At 32.4% G+C, this 18,164-nt stretch overlaps 2 protein-coding genes across 19 annotated transcripts; one reads left to right on the top strand and one right to left on the bottom strand.

The window, feature by feature from the left end:
- The first annotated feature begins 347 nt into the window (after window positions 1–347).
- LOC114265411 (uncharacterized) lies at window positions 348–2,010 on the top strand. Its single transcript, XM_028206234.2, has 2 exons — window positions 348–1,022; window positions 1,217–2,010. The coding sequence occupies exons 1-2, from the start codon at window positions 435–437 to the stop codon at window positions 1,937–1,939; spliced, it is 1,311 nt and encodes a 436-aa protein (XP_028062035.2). The 5' UTR covers window positions 348–434; the 3' UTR covers window positions 1,940–2,010.
- On the bottom strand, window positions 379–17,506 carry LOC114265412 (casein kinase 1-like protein 3). Of its 18 annotated transcripts, none has more exons than XR_003630334.2 (20): window positions 17,125–17,506; window positions 16,980–17,020; window positions 15,959–16,028; window positions 15,695–15,843; window positions 14,097–14,192; window positions 13,896–13,966; window positions 12,789–12,850; window positions 12,644–12,707; window positions 12,303–12,387; window positions 11,544–11,670; window positions 10,648–10,730; window positions 10,458–10,524; window positions 9,429–9,565; window positions 8,998–9,180; window positions 8,712–8,823; window positions 8,354–8,483; window positions 8,139–8,274; window positions 7,483–7,646; window positions 7,243–7,360; window positions 2,042–2,234 (listed from the first exon to the last, which is right to left on the bottom strand). XR_003630334.2 is itself a non-coding variant. In XM_028206235.2 (15 exons), the coding sequence occupies exons 1-14, from the start codon at window positions 17,198–17,200 to the stop codon at window positions 9,001–9,003; spliced, it is 1,308 nt and encodes a 435-aa protein (XP_028062036.2). In that variant the 5' UTR covers window positions 17,201–17,506; the 3' UTR covers window positions 8,520–8,823; window positions 8,998–9,000. The 18 variants fall into 18 exon arrangements, 1 of the variants encoding a protein (XP_028062036.2); XR_003630335.2 differs by having other exon boundaries at window positions 7,483–7,597; XR_003630336.2 differs by having other exon boundaries at window positions 7,483–7,561.
- Window positions 17,507–18,164: the final 658 nt, after the last annotated feature.

Genomic DNA, 18,164 nt, shown 5'->3' with positions numbered 1-18,164 from the left:
TGGTTTGGCAAGTGGGCTTGGATAAGTTTGGGACTATTTTAGCCATAAAAGATAAAATAGGTTATTTTAGTCATAACAAACAAAACATTACATTCAATCCATAATCATTACACTATTCTCTCACAAAAAAAGTCAAAAAAATCTAAAAGCCAAAAAGTCATTCCCAAACCAAGCTTTTTAACCCAAGCTAAAATAGTCAAAAAAACTAAAAAACCAATCCACTTCTCAGACGACACCTTTGACTGTTCATCACTTCTATTCACATATGTTGTTCTGTGAAGTTTCTTAGCATTTGTCATGCAACTTTCCAAAATAAAAAATAATAATAATAATAATAATAATAATGGAAAATAGTAGGTGCTTTCGTATATTTGAGTGTTTGGGTGCCTATAAATACCTGTGTTCATTGCTCATATATTTATATACTCATTGTCATGGAGAAAGTTACAGAGAGAATGGAACTGAGGCTCCATGAAGCAGCAATACAAGGCGATGTCACATTATTACAAGAAATACTCAGAGAAGATCCATTAGTTCTTGATAGAGTGAACTCTGGTTGGTTTGGTAGGAGTCCTCTACATGTGGCTGCATTACGCGGGCATACAAACTTTGTGACGGAAGTTCTACGTCTAAATCCAGATCTTGCTGAAATTCTAGACTCTTCACACCGCTTGCCCCTTCACCTTGCGGCTGCAAAAGGGCATGTCGAGGTTGTACAAGCTTTGATATCTGTAGATCTTGACATGTGCCTAACTCGTGACGAAAATGGTAAAAATCCACTCCATCTTGCAGTGATGAAGGGCAAGGTCGATGTGTTGAAAGTATTAGTTCAAGCCAACCCCTATGCAGCTGAAGCTGTGATGGATAGGGGTGAGACCATCTTACATTTATGTATGTTGCGTGACCAGTTAGAATCTCTGAAAATACTTATGAATACCACTAAAAATAAAGAGTTTGTCAATGCTAAAGATGGAGGAGGCAACACTATATTACATCTAGCTGTGGCGAATAAACAAGTCGAGGTATGACTATAATCAAATGTTTTTTCTTCTTTTTTTTTTACACAATACAAAAAATGATTTAGCCAAAGTTGCAACTAACTAATATATTATGGGAAGTATTAAAGTTTTTTCTTTCTTTTTCCATTTAGTGGTAATATCCTCACTTGCTGGTTAGTAAAGTTCCAAGTTTGTTTGTTTTTTTTGGTTTTTGGCAGTCCTTAAACTACTTGCTTACCAACGCAACACTAGACGTAAACATAAAAAATGCTAGCGAGTACACAGCATTGGATATTCTAGCACAAATTAGAAAAGATGTGAAAAATTCAAATGATATTGAAAAAAAACTCAAAGAAGCCGGAGCCATGCGTGGTAAGGATGTCGGGCAGTCTGAGTGGCTGACAAAGAAAAAGGAAACAATAATGTTGGTTGCAACGCTCATTGCAACAATAGCTTTCCAAGCTGGGATGAACCCTCCAGGTGGCTTTTGGCAAGACACTTCAGACGAACCTTCAAACAAACATAGTGCTGGAGATGCTATAATGGATTATAATTATCCACATTTATACCTATATTTCATTCGTGCTAGCACGATAGGATTTGTCGCATCTCTAAGCACAATCTTGTTGCTTATAACTGGATTGCCATTCAAGAAAAGGATTTTCATGTGGATTCTTGTTGCAATCATATGGTTAACCATTACATCAATGGCAGTAACATTTGCAATTTCTATTGTTGTCATCACACCAAGAGTTGACAGAGAACCAATCAGTCATACTATTGGAGTTGCAGTCATCGTGTGGTGTAGTCTAATGGGAATTCTATTCTTAGTGCACACGGCGCGCTTATTGAAGGAAGCAATTGACGAGAAATGGAGTAGACATCTGGTCACAAAGAGAATTAAGAAAATCAACTCGCTCAAGTCACACCAGCCTATCTGAAAAATTATTTAAATTTAGTTTAACCAAGTCATGCTAAAGTTTTATCCTCATATTAATTGTTTTTATCTTTATGTTTAATGTGTGAAATCATGTTATGTTCTGTTTAAATACTAAATTTAGCTTGAAAAATAAAAATAAAAATAAAATATTATCATTATGGACAAATTTTTAAAAATAAAAACCAATTATAGTGCAAAATATTTCACCTGTTTTCCTTTTTATTTCCAAATCTACAATAAAACACAGCATCAAGCACAATCTTGTTGAAGTAAACAATCTTTCATAGGATTTGAGGCTGCACAAAAATAAAAGTCATTGTATCAATAGTGAAATTTTGTCTATTTACATGTCTTTTTGTTCAAATAAAATATGAAAATTTTTTATTCATGATTTGAGAAGTATAAATTAAAATGTCAATTTGTTAAAACAAAAATATTAAAGACTCACAATTTAAATTCCCAAATTTACCATGGTAAGACAGGAGTTTAGTTTTGTACAATTGAACATGTAACGAATTAAAAATAGGCACATAAGAGCATCTCCAACGGTAGTAGGCATTTTACCTATCTAAATATTACTATAAAGTATATATTTTATTTTGCCTATCAACTGTTTTATGTTTTTACTCCAACCATGCTCTTTATTTTAGCTATTAATCCAAATACTATTAATTTTATAGAATGTCACGTCAACAACAAAGATGGAGGAAAATGATCCTAATGATTGAATACATTTTGCCTAGCGTTAAAGGCTAGCTACATGTAGCTAGTGAATATGAGTTGAGCCAAAATGCCTAATCATATGCCTAGTGCGTTGGAATTGAAAAAAGTGAATCACACTAGGCATTTTAACTAACAAGTATTATATGCCTAGTGCATTGGAGATGCTCTAACATACTATATTATTTTGGGTCAAATTAGAAGAAAATTTGTAAGGGTTTCAAACATCCTCCTTTCTAAAAAGGGAAAATCTAAAAATACTTATTTTCGTAATTATTTTTAAAATTTTCAAAAAATATTTTAACACAAATAAAACAATAAATATTGTTCAATTTTTTTTTTTTCATTACTTTGTTTCTGAAAATATGAAACGAGACCAATAGTTAAAGAAATTCTTGAGTGCATTACTTATCTATCTTGTTTCTCAGAAAAATAAAAAATTGGAGTGTTAAATCTTGTGCAAGAGCTTGAATTAAGCTCACTCAGCCCCATCACTTTAAAAGATTTAAATCAATAGTGTTTTCCATTACATTGCACAAGGTTATAATACAACATTAAAATTTAAAATCAATGGCTTATAATAGTGTTATCAATTTCAATTTTAAAATTTTGCTTAAATATGTTAATGTGGCTCCTTCACAATGATTGGTCATAGAATGAATATTTGCAGTTCATCTATGCAATGAATGAAGAGAAATGGAATTCCACTTTATATGTCTTCTTCTTCTTTTTTTTTAACAGACACTTTATATGTCTTTCTTTGTTAAGCTATTAAGGCTTCGTTTGGCAAGATGTTATTTTAGCCAATTAGCCAAAAAGTTACTAAATTAGCCAAAAAGCCAACAACCCATACAAAAAAATCAAAGATTCTCTTTTCTCTCTACTTTTTTGCACATCTTTTCTTAATTAGCCAAAAAGTCATCCCAAACATACAAGTTTTTTTACCTACCTTTTTAGCCAAATAACCAAAAAGTTACTAAATTAGCCTGTTCCCAAACGATGCCTAATTATTACTAAAAACAACAGAGCATTGTGTAAATGTACATAAATTTACATTATATAACTTCCAAAAATCTATGCATATGCATGGATACAAACACAATGCGTTTACAATTATATATTTAAATTTTTTAGCACTTTGACGAATGAGAAAAAACCGTTTTATTTTGGACAATTTGATAAATGAGACAATTTATTATTGAAAGTGAAGGGGATTTTTGAAAAAAGAAAAGGCGTAAATAGTATTCACACCAAAATGGGGTGTACACTAGAATAAATATAAGCATTTGATAGGGGCACCCACGCATATATACAGTGTAGTTTTCATGTAGTTTTAGTAATCAGATATACGTAATTTCACCTCCGCATACCTCTGTGCGCGGAGATGTTTCTTAGTTTGAACCCTGATGCCTCGAAACACAATTTAAAAATTGTTCAATTGCAAAGATGCCAGTGACATACAAGGGCTTGTATTCTCTATATGAGTTGATGCTGCAGAATTTTATTTTTTAGTGTACCTTTGCCATATTATGAAAGAGTTCATTATATTTTTAGTCTGCCAAGGATGAGCTTGTTTTATTTTAATCCTCAATATTTGAATTGTGCCGATTTAATCGGGACTTTTCCTAAACTAAGCCTCTTTTGCATCCTATTTCCCAAACTAGGCTTAGTTTGAGCGGAATTCCCAAACTAAGCTAAAGCGCTATTACAAATCGCGCTTTCACTGTTTGGAACCCAAAATGTGATGAATAGTGAAAGTGCTATTAAAAGCCGCGCTTTTAATTAATAAAGCGCTGTTGAAAATCACGCTTTTAACATAAATTTTTTTTTTGAAGAAAACGCTATTCGAAATAGCGCTTTCACTGTGCTTTCTTAGGAAAACGTTTAAAATATATTAAAATGTGACCAAAATAAAACACAAATGCTTTGTAGCACAAATGGTAGTGTGCTTGTCTTGCACCACAGTGGCGTGGGTTCAATCCGCGGGAATTGCTATCTTCCAATTAAGTTCAACTCTTTTTTTTTTTTTTTTTTTTTCACTCACTCTACACTTTATATATTTATTATGTAATTTTTTTATCAAAAAAAAATAAAATGTTTGTTTGGTTAACTAAAATTTTTTTCTATAAAATACAATTTTTTTCAAAATATCAACATGATTATTTAAAAAGTATTCATTGTATTTGGTTTGAATTTTTTGGATTTAATTATTTGAAAACTGAGTTTTTTTATTTTCATATTTTCTTGTTTTTAGTGAATATTTTTAAAATTTTAAATTTTTTTTTCTACTTTTTCAGATGCACCTTAGTTAGATGTATCTAAAAAACAAAAAAATTGTAAAAACATATTTTACAAAATTAATAAATACATAAAAATATAAACAATGTACTAAAAAAATATTTTTGTATTTTTAGTATCTTTTCAGCAAATTTTCATTTTTTTCAGCAAAATGTACTAAAAAAAAAATGCCCAATGAAAGTGTATTCCAAAAATATTTTTTCAGCAAAATGTACGCTTTCAAAATATTTTAGTACATTTTTTTATTTTTTCATAAATATATAAAGTATAGAGTTAGTGAAAAAATACAAAAAAGTATAAATTTTTTCAACAAAATGTACGCTTTTAAAATATTTTGGTACATTTTAAAAGCATACATTTTGCTGAAAAAATATTTTTTGAGTACGCTTTCACTTTGCATAATTTTCTAAAAAGATACTAAAAATACAAAATTATTTTTTCAATACAATTTTTGTATTTTTATGTATTTATTAATTTTTTAAAATATTTTTTCATAATTTTTTTACTTTTTAGATACATCTAACTAAGGTGCATCTAAAAAAGTAAAAAAAAAAAATGTTTAAAATTTTAAAAATATTCACTAAAAACAAAAAAATACGAAAATAAAAAAATTCAGTTTTCAAATAACTAAATCCAAAAAATTTAAACCAAATACACTGAATACTTTTTAAATAATCATGTTCACTACGCCAAAGTACCTTCAACGACGGTAATGAAACTACCGTTAAAAAACTGCCATTAAAGCCCTCTGTTAACGGCGGTAACGAAACCGCCGCTAAAGCACTCTCATTACCGCCGTTAATGACAGTGGTCTTTGTCGACAGAACTCCGGTGAGTGGTGACTACGCGCGGCCAGAGGTTGAACATAACCATCTACAATAAAGCAAAAGTAATGTTTAAATATTTATTTAGGGAATATATATCGCATAAAGTGGCTGTGGTGGAGTGGTTGGTGTGTATAGATTAGAGGTCAAGGGTTCAAAACATGAGGAGTACAAGAAGAGAGAATTATTTTTTAAAAAATTTGAACCTATTTACGGCAGTAAAGAACCGTCGTTTTTGGTCCTATATTACTGCCGTTTTTTGTCGACTTTTAACAACGGTAATTTACCCTTTTACGACGGTTGTACCTTTTTCGACACGAGTATAAACGGCAGTAACGAAACCGCCGTTAATACCGCCGTTAAAGGTTTTAACGACAGTTTTACATCCTTTAACGGCGGTGAAAAACCGCCGCTAAAGCCCAATTTTGGCATAGTGGTTGACATTTGAAAAAAATTGTACTTTATAGAAAAAAAATTTAGTTAACCAAACAAACATTTTACTTTTTTTTGATAAAAAATTACATAATAAATATATAAAGTGTAGAGTGAGTGGAAGAAAAAAAAAAAATTAAACTTAATTGAAAGGTAGCAATTCCCGTGGGATTAAACCCACGCCACTGTGGTGCAAGACAAGCACACTACCATTTGTGGTACAAAGCATTTGTGTTTTACTTTGGTCACATTTTAATATATTTTAAACGTTTTCCTAAGAAAGCACAGTGAAAGCGCTATTTCAAATAGCGTTTTCTTCCGAATACGAATGAACAGCGAAAGCGCTATTTCGAATAGCATTTTCTTCAAAAAAAAATTATGTTAAAAGCGTGATTTTCAACAGCGTTTTATTAATTAAAAGCGCGATTTTTAATAGCACTTTCACTATTCATCACATTTTGGACTCCAAACAGTGAAAGTGCGATTTGTAATAGCGCTTTAGCTTAGTTTGGGAATTCCGTCCAAACTAGGCCTAGTTTGGAAAATAGGATGCAAAAGAGGCTTAGTTTGGGAAAAGCCCCGATTTAATCCCCATGTATGAAAGTGTTTCAATTTGGTCCCCAATGTTTAAATTGCATGAATCCGGTCTCCAATGTTTAAAAAATGTTTCAATTTAGTCCCCCAATGTTTAAATTATGTTTAACTGAGTTTGATTGGGGACTAAATTAACATTTCCTATACATTGGGTGCCAGATTGACAAAATTTAAACATTGGGGACCAAATCGACAAATTTTAAACAATGAGGACCAAAATGACAAAAGACTCTTACTTTGACAAGCAAAAATATAATTAACCCGATATGGAATATGGATGAAGTTATTTGCACTAAGCAACGAATGGTTTGAGGGTTGTGTTCACATAATTCTTCCAGTCCACATTCATGGTTAGAAACATCAAAATTTATGGATTTGTTCCTCACTTCCGGAGGTGAACAGAAAGGGGAAAAACAAAAAAGATAGATCGTACTACCTGTTCAATTCTGAAGTCGAGCAACTTCCTCCACGGCCACAAAGAACATCATTGTTACCATCTGTTTCAAGCCCCTTGCACACCATCTTTGCAGACTGTTTCTGAACAGGTCAGCCAACTAAACAGAACTCATTTTAATCTTCAACGAGTGATTAAATCATAATTGACCAATCATTCCATGATGATAGACAATTATCAATTCATAGAAAGGTGAGAAAAAAGGAGTGAAGATTTGGGTACCAACAAAGCACCAATCGCTCTGCAATTGAAGTGACGACAGTTTCTCCAGAAATATCTCCTGTATTCAATTTCTGTCAACCTAGAATATCAAGACTTTGGAATTAACCACAGCCCTCTGCCATGAAAACATGAGAGAAAATGAACCAGCAGCAAATAATTGTACCCTGGAAATAAGAAAGTCAGTAGAGAACTTAAAAAGTAAAATTTTACTTCAATTTAAATGAGAAAATGAAAGAGAGCTCAAGAAAAAAACTATAAATATAAAATCCACATGAGAAATGCTGTGGAATTATCTGAGGCTACAAAAGTTTGTGATGCTGTATGAATCTAGGAAAGTACCAAAATAGTGGTTCAGTTTAAAAAGCCGCCTACACCCTCCCCCCACCTATTACCCCCCTCCCCCCAAGAATAAATAAATAAAAACATAAACATAAAAAATACAAAATAAAATAAATAATCAGTGTACAAGACACCTCCAAAATGAGCAAATAAAAAGCTGCAGAAAAAGCTTTAGAAAACTTATAAAATTGGAACCTCTGTATCGAGAAAAAATTCAATGAAACGGTTATACCATGTCATTGTCAGAAATATGCGAGTAGTATGGTATGTATGCATGACAACATGTACATTGTACACAATGGATTCAAAATTATTACCTGGGAAACTCCAAACACAAAGGCTTCAGACCCATGTATACTGATAAAGAGATGAATTTCTTGCAACGAGCAAGTTGGCCTGATATCAGACTTCCAGTGAGCCCTTCCACATTTACATTGCATCATGTATAATAGTCTGAAATACAGAAAATTTGGCAATGAGCAGACAAGTCCCATCAGAGCAGTAACACAGGAAAGGATGTAATCTGAAATACCTGCAATACCAGATTTAGTGTGGTCACGCTCTGATGGACTTGGGTACCAAGGTTAAAACTGATCCACAGGTGAACATCCAGGGCTTTGATCCATAGGAATTAAAGCAATAAAATAGAAAGTAACTCAATCCTGAATTAAATGAAATACATAGTCAAAACAACCAAATAACACAAAGGCAACTTTTATGATCAATTAACAAAAGAATGGGAGAAACACTTTACAAGTCATCAATGAAACAGTAAAACACACAACTGGCTTTAGTCAATTTTGCCATCTATGTACTCAAAAACCAACCAGCTTTTGACAGGTCAAGTTCTAACACACCATTGAATGTGTTTGTTTGCATTTTGTGGTCACCTTAAGAGAAATACATAATGCAATCCGGTACTGAAGGACTCCACCAATCCTAACTTCATGACATTGGTAAATCTGCAATGCATTCTGTGTATCCTGTACTTCAGATCCATACCTAAAGGTGGATAAAAGAAAAAATAAGAAAGAAAAAGCAGGTTTTAGTAGTTGATCAACAACCTATGGAGCTTTTATATTAATAATCACGACATAATGTAATCATCCATCAATTATGCAGTATGGCACAATATAAGACATAACAAGAAGTATGTATCAGAGAAGGTTATCATACCAATTACTTGGCTGAAGAAATGCGCGTCAATGATGGCATCCAGCTGCTTGAAGCACCAACTCTATTCCCAAATACACGGCCAACATTTGAAGATTCAGTTGGCTCCTCTGGTCTTGGAAGATTTCTTTTGAAGGCACCAGCCAGAGAAAATGAAGTAGATGGCATGCGCGCATCACTTACAGCCTGCATCAACCAAATTTGAAAAAATCATGGATTGAATGGTGGCAAGTCACCTTGAAATAAAACGGGAAACTGCAACAACCAGGGAGAGAATGCCATTTGTGATACAGTAGTAAACTGAACTAATAAGAAGTACCACAAGGGTGGACGTGTTTTCCAGGAGAATTATGAGCGATGAAGTCCTGAATGTATAAAGAGAAAATGGAATAGAAGTAAAAGAACTACAATGTACTCTACATAGTATGGCTTACTTGTTTCTCAATGGGATTATCAGCATTCAAATTGCGTGCCATTCCTGATCTAGAATGCATATCAAGGTCAGGGCGAGCAAAACTACTTGATCCTCTGCGGGCTGTAGCTTCAGCTGAGTGAGAAGCATCATTACCTCCTGAAAGACAAGGCATGAACCCAAATGTTCAATTCACAGAACATCCTATTTGGTTTGCTCAATCAAACAATGTCACAATACTCCAATTTGAAAAGAAATAAAAATACTTCAGCTTTCTTCATGATCTAACAAGGGATTTGGGGCAAGGCTTTCATGGATTAATCAAATAATGTGAAAAACAATGTGCCATGAAATTCAAACACATCTTGCCCAGATTTTGAAAAAAAATAAAAATAAAATTTACGAAGGCAGGGGACAGAGCTACTGTAAATTGAAGCATTCCATGCACTTGTCATCACCACGTATTGACAACAGTATATCTGTGCTGTTTGTTTAGCTCAAAACTAGTTACCAGAAGGTCAATTTAGGTTTATATACAGAGTGAGAACTTCAATCTACAAAGCAGAATTATGCATTGATTATCATACTTAAAATCAGAAGGTAAATTTCATTTTCACGGGACATCTAAACCCATTTCTCAATTCTTACTTCTACACTACATAGTACACACAAAACACAAACAGAAAGTTAATGCAATTTCAACAAATCACATAATTTCTGTCTACTGTTATTGTTCTGCTGATTAAAAATGTTGATTCCAATTCTAAACTAAACTTTTGTACTTGCATGCTCTAAAGAATAATAGAACAATATCATATCAATGGGGCACCTAAATGCCCTTTCAAATTTATTTATTTTTAATTCACTAAACATGTTACAAACACAAAAACACAAACGAGATAAATCACAGAGTTTTCAACAATCTTCGACAAAGACATAGTCACTTGTTAAGTTGTTCATTTTCCAGGAAACATAGGACTTAGACATCAAATTCCTTAATAGAACTTGTAGATAAAATTACTAAGGCACTGAAACTGCACAACCAACTTACCTTGATGCTTATCCAAATCCATAGGCATTACCCTGTTATTGGTTACCCCTGAAACGGGCTGTAAAGTCTGAGATAGTACAATGAAACAGAATGAAACGACATAAATTTATTTTTATATATTTGTAAATAAAAAAATAAAAAAAAAAAAAACTAAATTAATGATAGTTCAAAATAAAACTCAAATACTAACAGATGATTGAGGCTCAGTTTTTGTTCTCTGCGTATTCTGGTACTTTAGAATGGTCCAGTCAAATACATAATCAAAGTCAAAGCCTGCCAGACAAGGTAGAACAAGTGAATCATACAGCAAAGACACATTCACACTAATTTATGCCCAGTCAACGCTCGTCCACTGAAGCCAGCCAACTCACCATGTTACTTATTTTTGTACCATGACTTAAAATAAAAGTAAGTTGATGTCCAAGAAGCATAAGGGGGATTTTAGTGAGGAAAACATGCCAAGCCAGAGTGTTCATGTCATACCCAGGTGGAGAGTTGCTGAGCCAACAGAGCAACCTCCGCCAGATACAATAATTTGACAAGTTTTTACAAAGGCTCAAAACATTAAGACTAACTAGACAAAATATACAGTGTTGGTCAGGCTGTGAATATTAAAGGTTCAGTCATTTCATTGACTGATTATTACAATTGTTCACAATTTTGACACTATAGCAGGATTCTTTGAAAAACTTACTGACCTAAAAACAGGTACGCACTTTCAATGGAAGCAATCACAACTTAAGTATCAAGGACGTAGAGCACACAATTTGGTTCATATTTACCTCGACTAATCTTTATAAGTAAACCATCACTACATACACATTCAGTTTCAGAATTGACCATAACAGCTGTCACAATATTGTCTCCACAACTACTAAACAATAACTAGTCACTATTGTTGTAAGGAATAAATAAGGCCCTGATATCCAATGAACTGATCACAAATTCATATGTTATGTAGACCAACTATTAAAAAAATCCACTAAACATTTAACATTTAAGCTATCGAACTACGTGGGTTGCAGCTCTGCAAGTAATGAAATGTATATGCATCTAACTATCTGACGAATTTGAATTTGTTGATACCTTCACGAGTAAACAAGTCACGAAACAGGCGCTTTAAGAATCCATAATCCGGTCGTTGATCAAATGTTAAAGAGTGGCAATAATGGAAGTAAGATGCAAATTCCACTGGATGCGGCTTGCATAAAACCTTTCAAAATGAATGCTGTGTCAGATATAACTCTTCTGCAAACGGCTCAAAATTAAATAAGAAAGCCACCCCTGAAAGGAATATGTGAGTGTTTTTGTTCAAATGAAAGGTGTTCATGGTCTAATAGATAGGACAGAGGCCTTCTAATCATTTGGCATAGGCTCAACTCCATTGGATGTAAATGCAATTCATTTACATGGTTTTTTTGGATTTCTATGTCGATAAAGACATTTTGAATGATTTAAAGCAGAGAAGCTTGATTAGTCCCCTTCTTTTATTTTTTAAAATATAAAAGTGATTATTTTTTTATGCTTGTTCCTTTAGTATAAAAGTTCTATTTGTTCATGAAAAGCTTCTTTCAAAAGGGCTTCTTCATTAAGCTCCTCATTCTTATTTCCAAAATAATATTTAATGGTTTTCTTCGTCTAATAGAATTTTCAAGGCTCTATCATACTTTTTTGACCTCATGTGCGCCATTAAATTGTTATATAATACTCAAGAATAGCATTGGAGAAGTAACCGAGTTGAAAAAAGACATTCCACGAAAATTTTCCAATTTATCATATTTCCAGGGCCAAAATTTATTTTCCCTATTCAAATCACAAAGGGCACAAAACACATCACTCACATACCTCAATGGGAGTTGATAACTTCTTCTCACATATTTTGTCATATTTTTGCTTCTTTGTTGCAGCTCTTAGACCCTGCCATGGAAGGCTAAAGGCAGTAACCAATGAATCAGTCAGGTCATATATTAAACATTTTGAAATTGTATAATCCAGCCATTATCATCTCCTTTAAGTAATATGTTTTGGGTCTACAATTACAGGGAAAACCCAGCGCGTAGTCCATGCTAAAAAATGTACTTTACTAGAGTTTTCATTGACTTGAGTATATACTTCAGATAAGTGATGAAAAGCCTGGACACAATTCATGTAGTTGGCAGGAAATAGAAGTGAGTAAAAAAACATACCTTCCGCTCAAAAAGTACAAAAGAACATAGCCAAGAGACTCCAAATCATCCCGACGGCTTTGTTCTAAGACATGGAGCAAAAAATGAGAAAATACTTAATGCTCAGCCATATACACAATCAAGTTGATTGAAATTCTATACTTACCAATTCCTAAATGAGTATTGCAACTCGCATATCGTGCAGTCCCCGTTAAATTTTTGTTCTCTCTGTATGAATATAGAAGGGTAAGAGGGTATTTAGAACAAAATATCTTGGGCATTTACATACAAGCAAGGAAAAAGAGAAGTTCAATACGCCAGTGTCATTTCTGATCATTATATAGACCAGTTGAAGGGCATCCTTGTAGACAACATTGACACTGACAGTGATGATAGTGACAATATTATTTGGGTAATAAGATTCAGATACTACATCTCCGTGTCAAAGAAAAAGCAAAGAAAAATTCAGGAATATAGAAAAGGTCCTAACAACTACTAGGAAGAAAATCTCTAAAAAGCAGTTGTTCAATTCATATTGTCAATGTCACCAACATAAAAGCCTGAATAGGCAATTTGTCATTTTTCTTAATTTCAGAACTTAAAAATTATTATCCTACAGCAACGTGGACAAGGATTCTCAAAAGCAAGCAACAAATTCAGGTTTAATACAAAAGGCAATGAACATTGGGCCCATATTTTCAGTTGTGAACATAAGCCAAGCATGCATCAGGAACTCTTACACATATAATGGGAGGAAAGAACAAAGGGATAGAGAGTTAAACAGTGCTCATGTGTCAGCTATCTGTCATTTCAGATATATTGGCACAACAAAATATCCACCTGTTTGTGGTGGGTATATATATGTATATATAGATTCTTGTGATGGTCACCATTCCTAGTCAAAAATGTAGAGAAATTACCATACTTAATCTTTTTCCAGATTGCTCTACTAAGAAAGATGTTCGCTCTTAAAACATCTATTATATATAAAAGAAAACAGGGGAAGGAGGCAGATTTATCCCAAACGAAGCAAGAGTTACCAGTCCCCAATGCATAAGCAGCAGGTACAAGGATGTCTTTGAAATAAGTGAGCCAACATAAAAATTAAGAATAAACAATTTATGGAACCTCTGACCCAAGTATTTAAACAAAAATACATTGCATGGAACATAGACAACTAAACAAATAAACAACATACAATGTCCAAAACAAAAAGGATAGAACACCAAAGAACCATGAAATTTAAGCATGAACTTGGTTATCAGAAATATACCTGTAAGGAATATGGCGGCTTGTGGTAGGGTCACGATATCTTTTTGCCAATCCAAAATCAATAATATATACCTAATCAACATGACAAGATTGAGATTATGACGATAATATATCTGAAATGAAGGAATCACAGCGAAAATAGATATTATGACAATCCATGCATGCTAGATGTCAAAGAAGAGTATACAGCAATGACCATTACCTGATTTGCTTTTCTGCCAAGACCCATGAGGAAGTTATCCGGTTTGATGTCTCGATGCAAAAATCCTTTAGAATGCACATACTCTATTCTCACAATCTGTAATTTCATATATCAAAAACCAAAAAAAAAAAAGTGAACTAATTATTACCTATTTGCTCTGTTATCAGAATCTTACGATTCGCGATTCGATTCACGATTCGTTTCACAATTTTTGTAAAATCGATACGAATCTATAAGTGAATCTCTCTGTTATCAGAATCTTACGATTCGCGATTAGATTCACGATTCGATTCGAATTTTTTGCAAAATCGATACGAATGTATGGGTGAATCTATTTTGGAAGTAAATTTCTAGTGAGTCGCACGATTCACAATCGATTCACGATTCAATTCACTTTTTACGATTCACGTAATTTTTTAAATTATTGTGTCCGACATATTTTCAACTATTTCTTTCTCCATATTTTTAGTGAAAATGACATAATACAACTTATAATAGCGTTTAATACCAAAATAACCAACATATATACATAATTTGTTATTATTTTAGTGATCATGAAGTTTTTAATAGAATCCAATCAGATTCATTCAGATCCAACATATTTTTAACATTTTTTCTCATTTTTTTCCCCTTTAAAAAATCATAATATATCTTCTAAAAATGTTTAAGATTAAAGTTACACTATGAATTATCTATTGCTATTTTATTAAATTCAATATAATTGAATATTACATATGTGAGGTCAGTTATACCTTTGAAAATGTTTTAAGCTTTAAAATAAAATATTTTAAATAATTCTTTCTTATTATTTGTTCACTGTTCTGTTACTTAGAAAAGTATGTATGCTTATTGTTCAAATATCAATATCGTTGTTAATTATTGTTATTTTGAAAATTGATAATTTGTCTATTTGGTTATTATCTTTATTAAGAATGGTTGATAAGAAATATCTAAAAAGAAAAAAAGTAAGATAGTGATCATACATAAGAATTTTGTTAACTTCTTACCTATTAAACTACGTGATTATCACTCAAAATAACATTTTCATTGATTTAAACATAGATATTTCATATTCATAAGATATATTTATCATCTAAATGTATAAATATATATTTTTAAGTAATTTTAAAAAAGTGACCGAATCTTTACTTCGATTCGATTCGCGATTCGGTACAAGGTCATTTCGATTCACGATACGAATCTCGATTTGACAACTATGCCTATTTGGCTTTAGTCACACTCATCATCTTAAGCATATAACAATTCAAGCAACAACCACAAGGGCAACCAGTAAACAAGAAAATTGCAAAATTAATTGGATATTTTGTCAAACTTGGTCATATACAATCTACATATCACTGACCACTTGTGTCTATATAGATAATACTCTTTGCAACATGAAAGACAATAAAGACTAAAAACTGTGTGAAGTGAATGAATATTTACAGTACGTCATGACAAATAAAATGATTTTGGATGCCAAAGAGTCGCTTTACGTCATGTCAAATAAAATGATTTTGGATGCTAAAGAGTCCCTTTCCAATTAATGTAATATGCTAAAGCAGACAATAATAACCACAAAATGAAATTATCATTACCATCTGATCAGCCAGCATTAAAACTGTTTTCAGTGAAAATTTTCTCCCACAGTAAACAAACAGATCTTCAAGACTTGGTCCTAGCAGGTCAAGGACGAAGACATTGTCATCTCCATCTGCCCCACACCATCTTATGTTGGCAATACCACCTAAAGAATATTAAAAAATCAAAGAGTGAATGAACAGGATAACACAATTTAGTGAGTGTGTATATAAGGGCATCAATGTATTGCCAATATGAATCAAGAACCATGATATACTCACTTCCTCCCTGAAGAATATTATACAATTTGGCCTCATAAAGCAGCTGTGGATGTTTTGTCTTCTTGTTCTCCTACAAACCAAAAGGTAAAGTTGTTTAAAAGTAAGTCGACCAAGATGAATGACCTAGACAGACCAACACAATCACAAGTAAGACTTTACACCCAAAATCACGGAATACCAATGCTACTTAAAAGAATATTAACCTATTTCTTTAGTCACTAATTTATCACCACAAACGTCCAATTTTTCTTCGTAATTCAATTCAAAAAGGTTCCATGTTCTGAAAAAAGAAAAGAAAAAGGAAATCTATATATCTACGCTGTAAATTCTACACTATTATATAAAGTCTACAACTGAGTTGGTGTAGCTTTGTCATGCTTTTTTGATTTCCCAAAATACCCTGCCATCTAAACTGCTTCAATTCTCTCAAATCTAAATTGCTTTAAATAACTGCAATACTTATTTTAAGGCCAAGTTTGGCTATCCTAAATAAGTACACACTTTTTATCTTTTTATCTTTTTTCCATCACATCATCTCTCTACTTTTCTGCACATCTTTTCATAAAAAGACAAAAAATGTACTTATTTAGGTCATCCCAAACAACCCCTAAATTTCACACATGTAGTGTGTGCCTACACCTCTAGTGTGTATACATATAGGTGTGAAAATGATTGCACTAATCCAGAACAAACTTTTACTAAATTAACAAAAACTAAACCCCTCTGCAGAGTAAAGTTCAATACTATCAAGGTAAATGGGTTATATTAAAATCACCATTGATTAGCAAAATTTTAACTTCGGAGCATTAAGACAAAGTGAACTAATCCTACCCTTCTCCAATTATGTGTATATATAAATATACCATTTTCAGCAAACTTAATAAAAATATGAAAATTCAATTTTCTGAAACTCAATAATTTCAAGACAAAATATAAATGCCTCAAGTTGAAAAAATTAACATTCAATCAACCAACAGTAGCTCATAATATACTAGAACAACAAATTGGCTTGAAATCATACAATTTTGACAGCAACGATCTCACAAGTATCGATGTGAGTGGCTGCAAAAAAAAACAATACAGATAGAGTAAGCACAAAAATTAGATTAAAAATATAAATAGAGAGAGAGAGAGAGAGAGAGAGAGGATTGAAACGAAAGAGAGACCCAGAAAGATTTCACCGAACGATCCGCTTCCGATCTTGCGACCCAGCTTGTACTTTTCTCCTACAATCCTATCCATATACACCAATTTGATCTCTTTCTCTACAAAACCCTCTTTTTATTGTCTCAGACAGATCGATCGATCGAAGATGGGTTGAATTGATAGAAGATGGGGTTGAATTGATCAGAGCATGGAAAAGTTGGCTAGGGTTTTGAGTTGAGTTTAAATACAAAATCAGAATAAAATAAAAATAAAGAAATGGAAAGAGAAGAAGAATTAAAGACTCTAGATTTTGGAGTGTTTGTTCATTACACTCAAAACTTGGAGTGTGTGAACAAACACAAAATTTGATAAAATTTAATTGATTTAAAATAATAATTGTATATTTTTTAATAGTGGATTGACTAAGGTGAACTCTCTTATTTTGTATTAATCAAAAGTTATTTTTTTAAAATATTAAAAATAAATCTGAAAAGTAAAATTTAATATTTGACATAAATAGGTTAAATAAGCTTTAAAAAAAAAATTGCTATCAAATTTTATATGCTAACAATGTAAATGGTCCATTTTTTTATGGGAGATATTTATATGTCCTATTTCGGATACTTATGTTATGTTAAGTTCTGTATAATTTTTTATAGAATTTCAAGTTCTATTTAGATAAGAATGTATTCCACAAGATCCTATGAGTTATAAATAAGGGAAAATTAGTCTAGGGTCCCTCTCCCACTTTTCGTAATGGAAGAGATTCACAATATTATTTTTTGATGTCTAAGGTCCCTAAACATATATCAGAGAAATTTGACTTAGAGAACGTCTATTTCGATTCACATACCAGATATTCTATCACCATCCCCAACACTAGTAAACGACAGAACCCAGCCCCCCTCCTTCGTCTTGTTCTTCAGATAACTTTTGGGTATCAATTTCCAGAACTATTCCTTCTTTTCCCCAATAGAACCCATACAACACTCCCTATCTCTCTACCTACTCAAAACCCACTTCCCTAATATATATATATGTCTATTACCTTTCATTGAGA

This window comes from Camellia sinensis, chromosome 11 (assembly GCF_055761805.1).
Source record: "Camellia sinensis isolate YWXY chromosome 11, ASM5576180v1, whole genome shotgun sequence".
NCBI lineage: Eukaryota > Viridiplantae > Streptophyta > Magnoliopsida > Ericales > Theaceae > Camellia > Camellia sinensis.
Note: the sequence above shows the minus strand (reverse complement) of the source record. Positions and strands in the feature narration are given on the sequence as shown.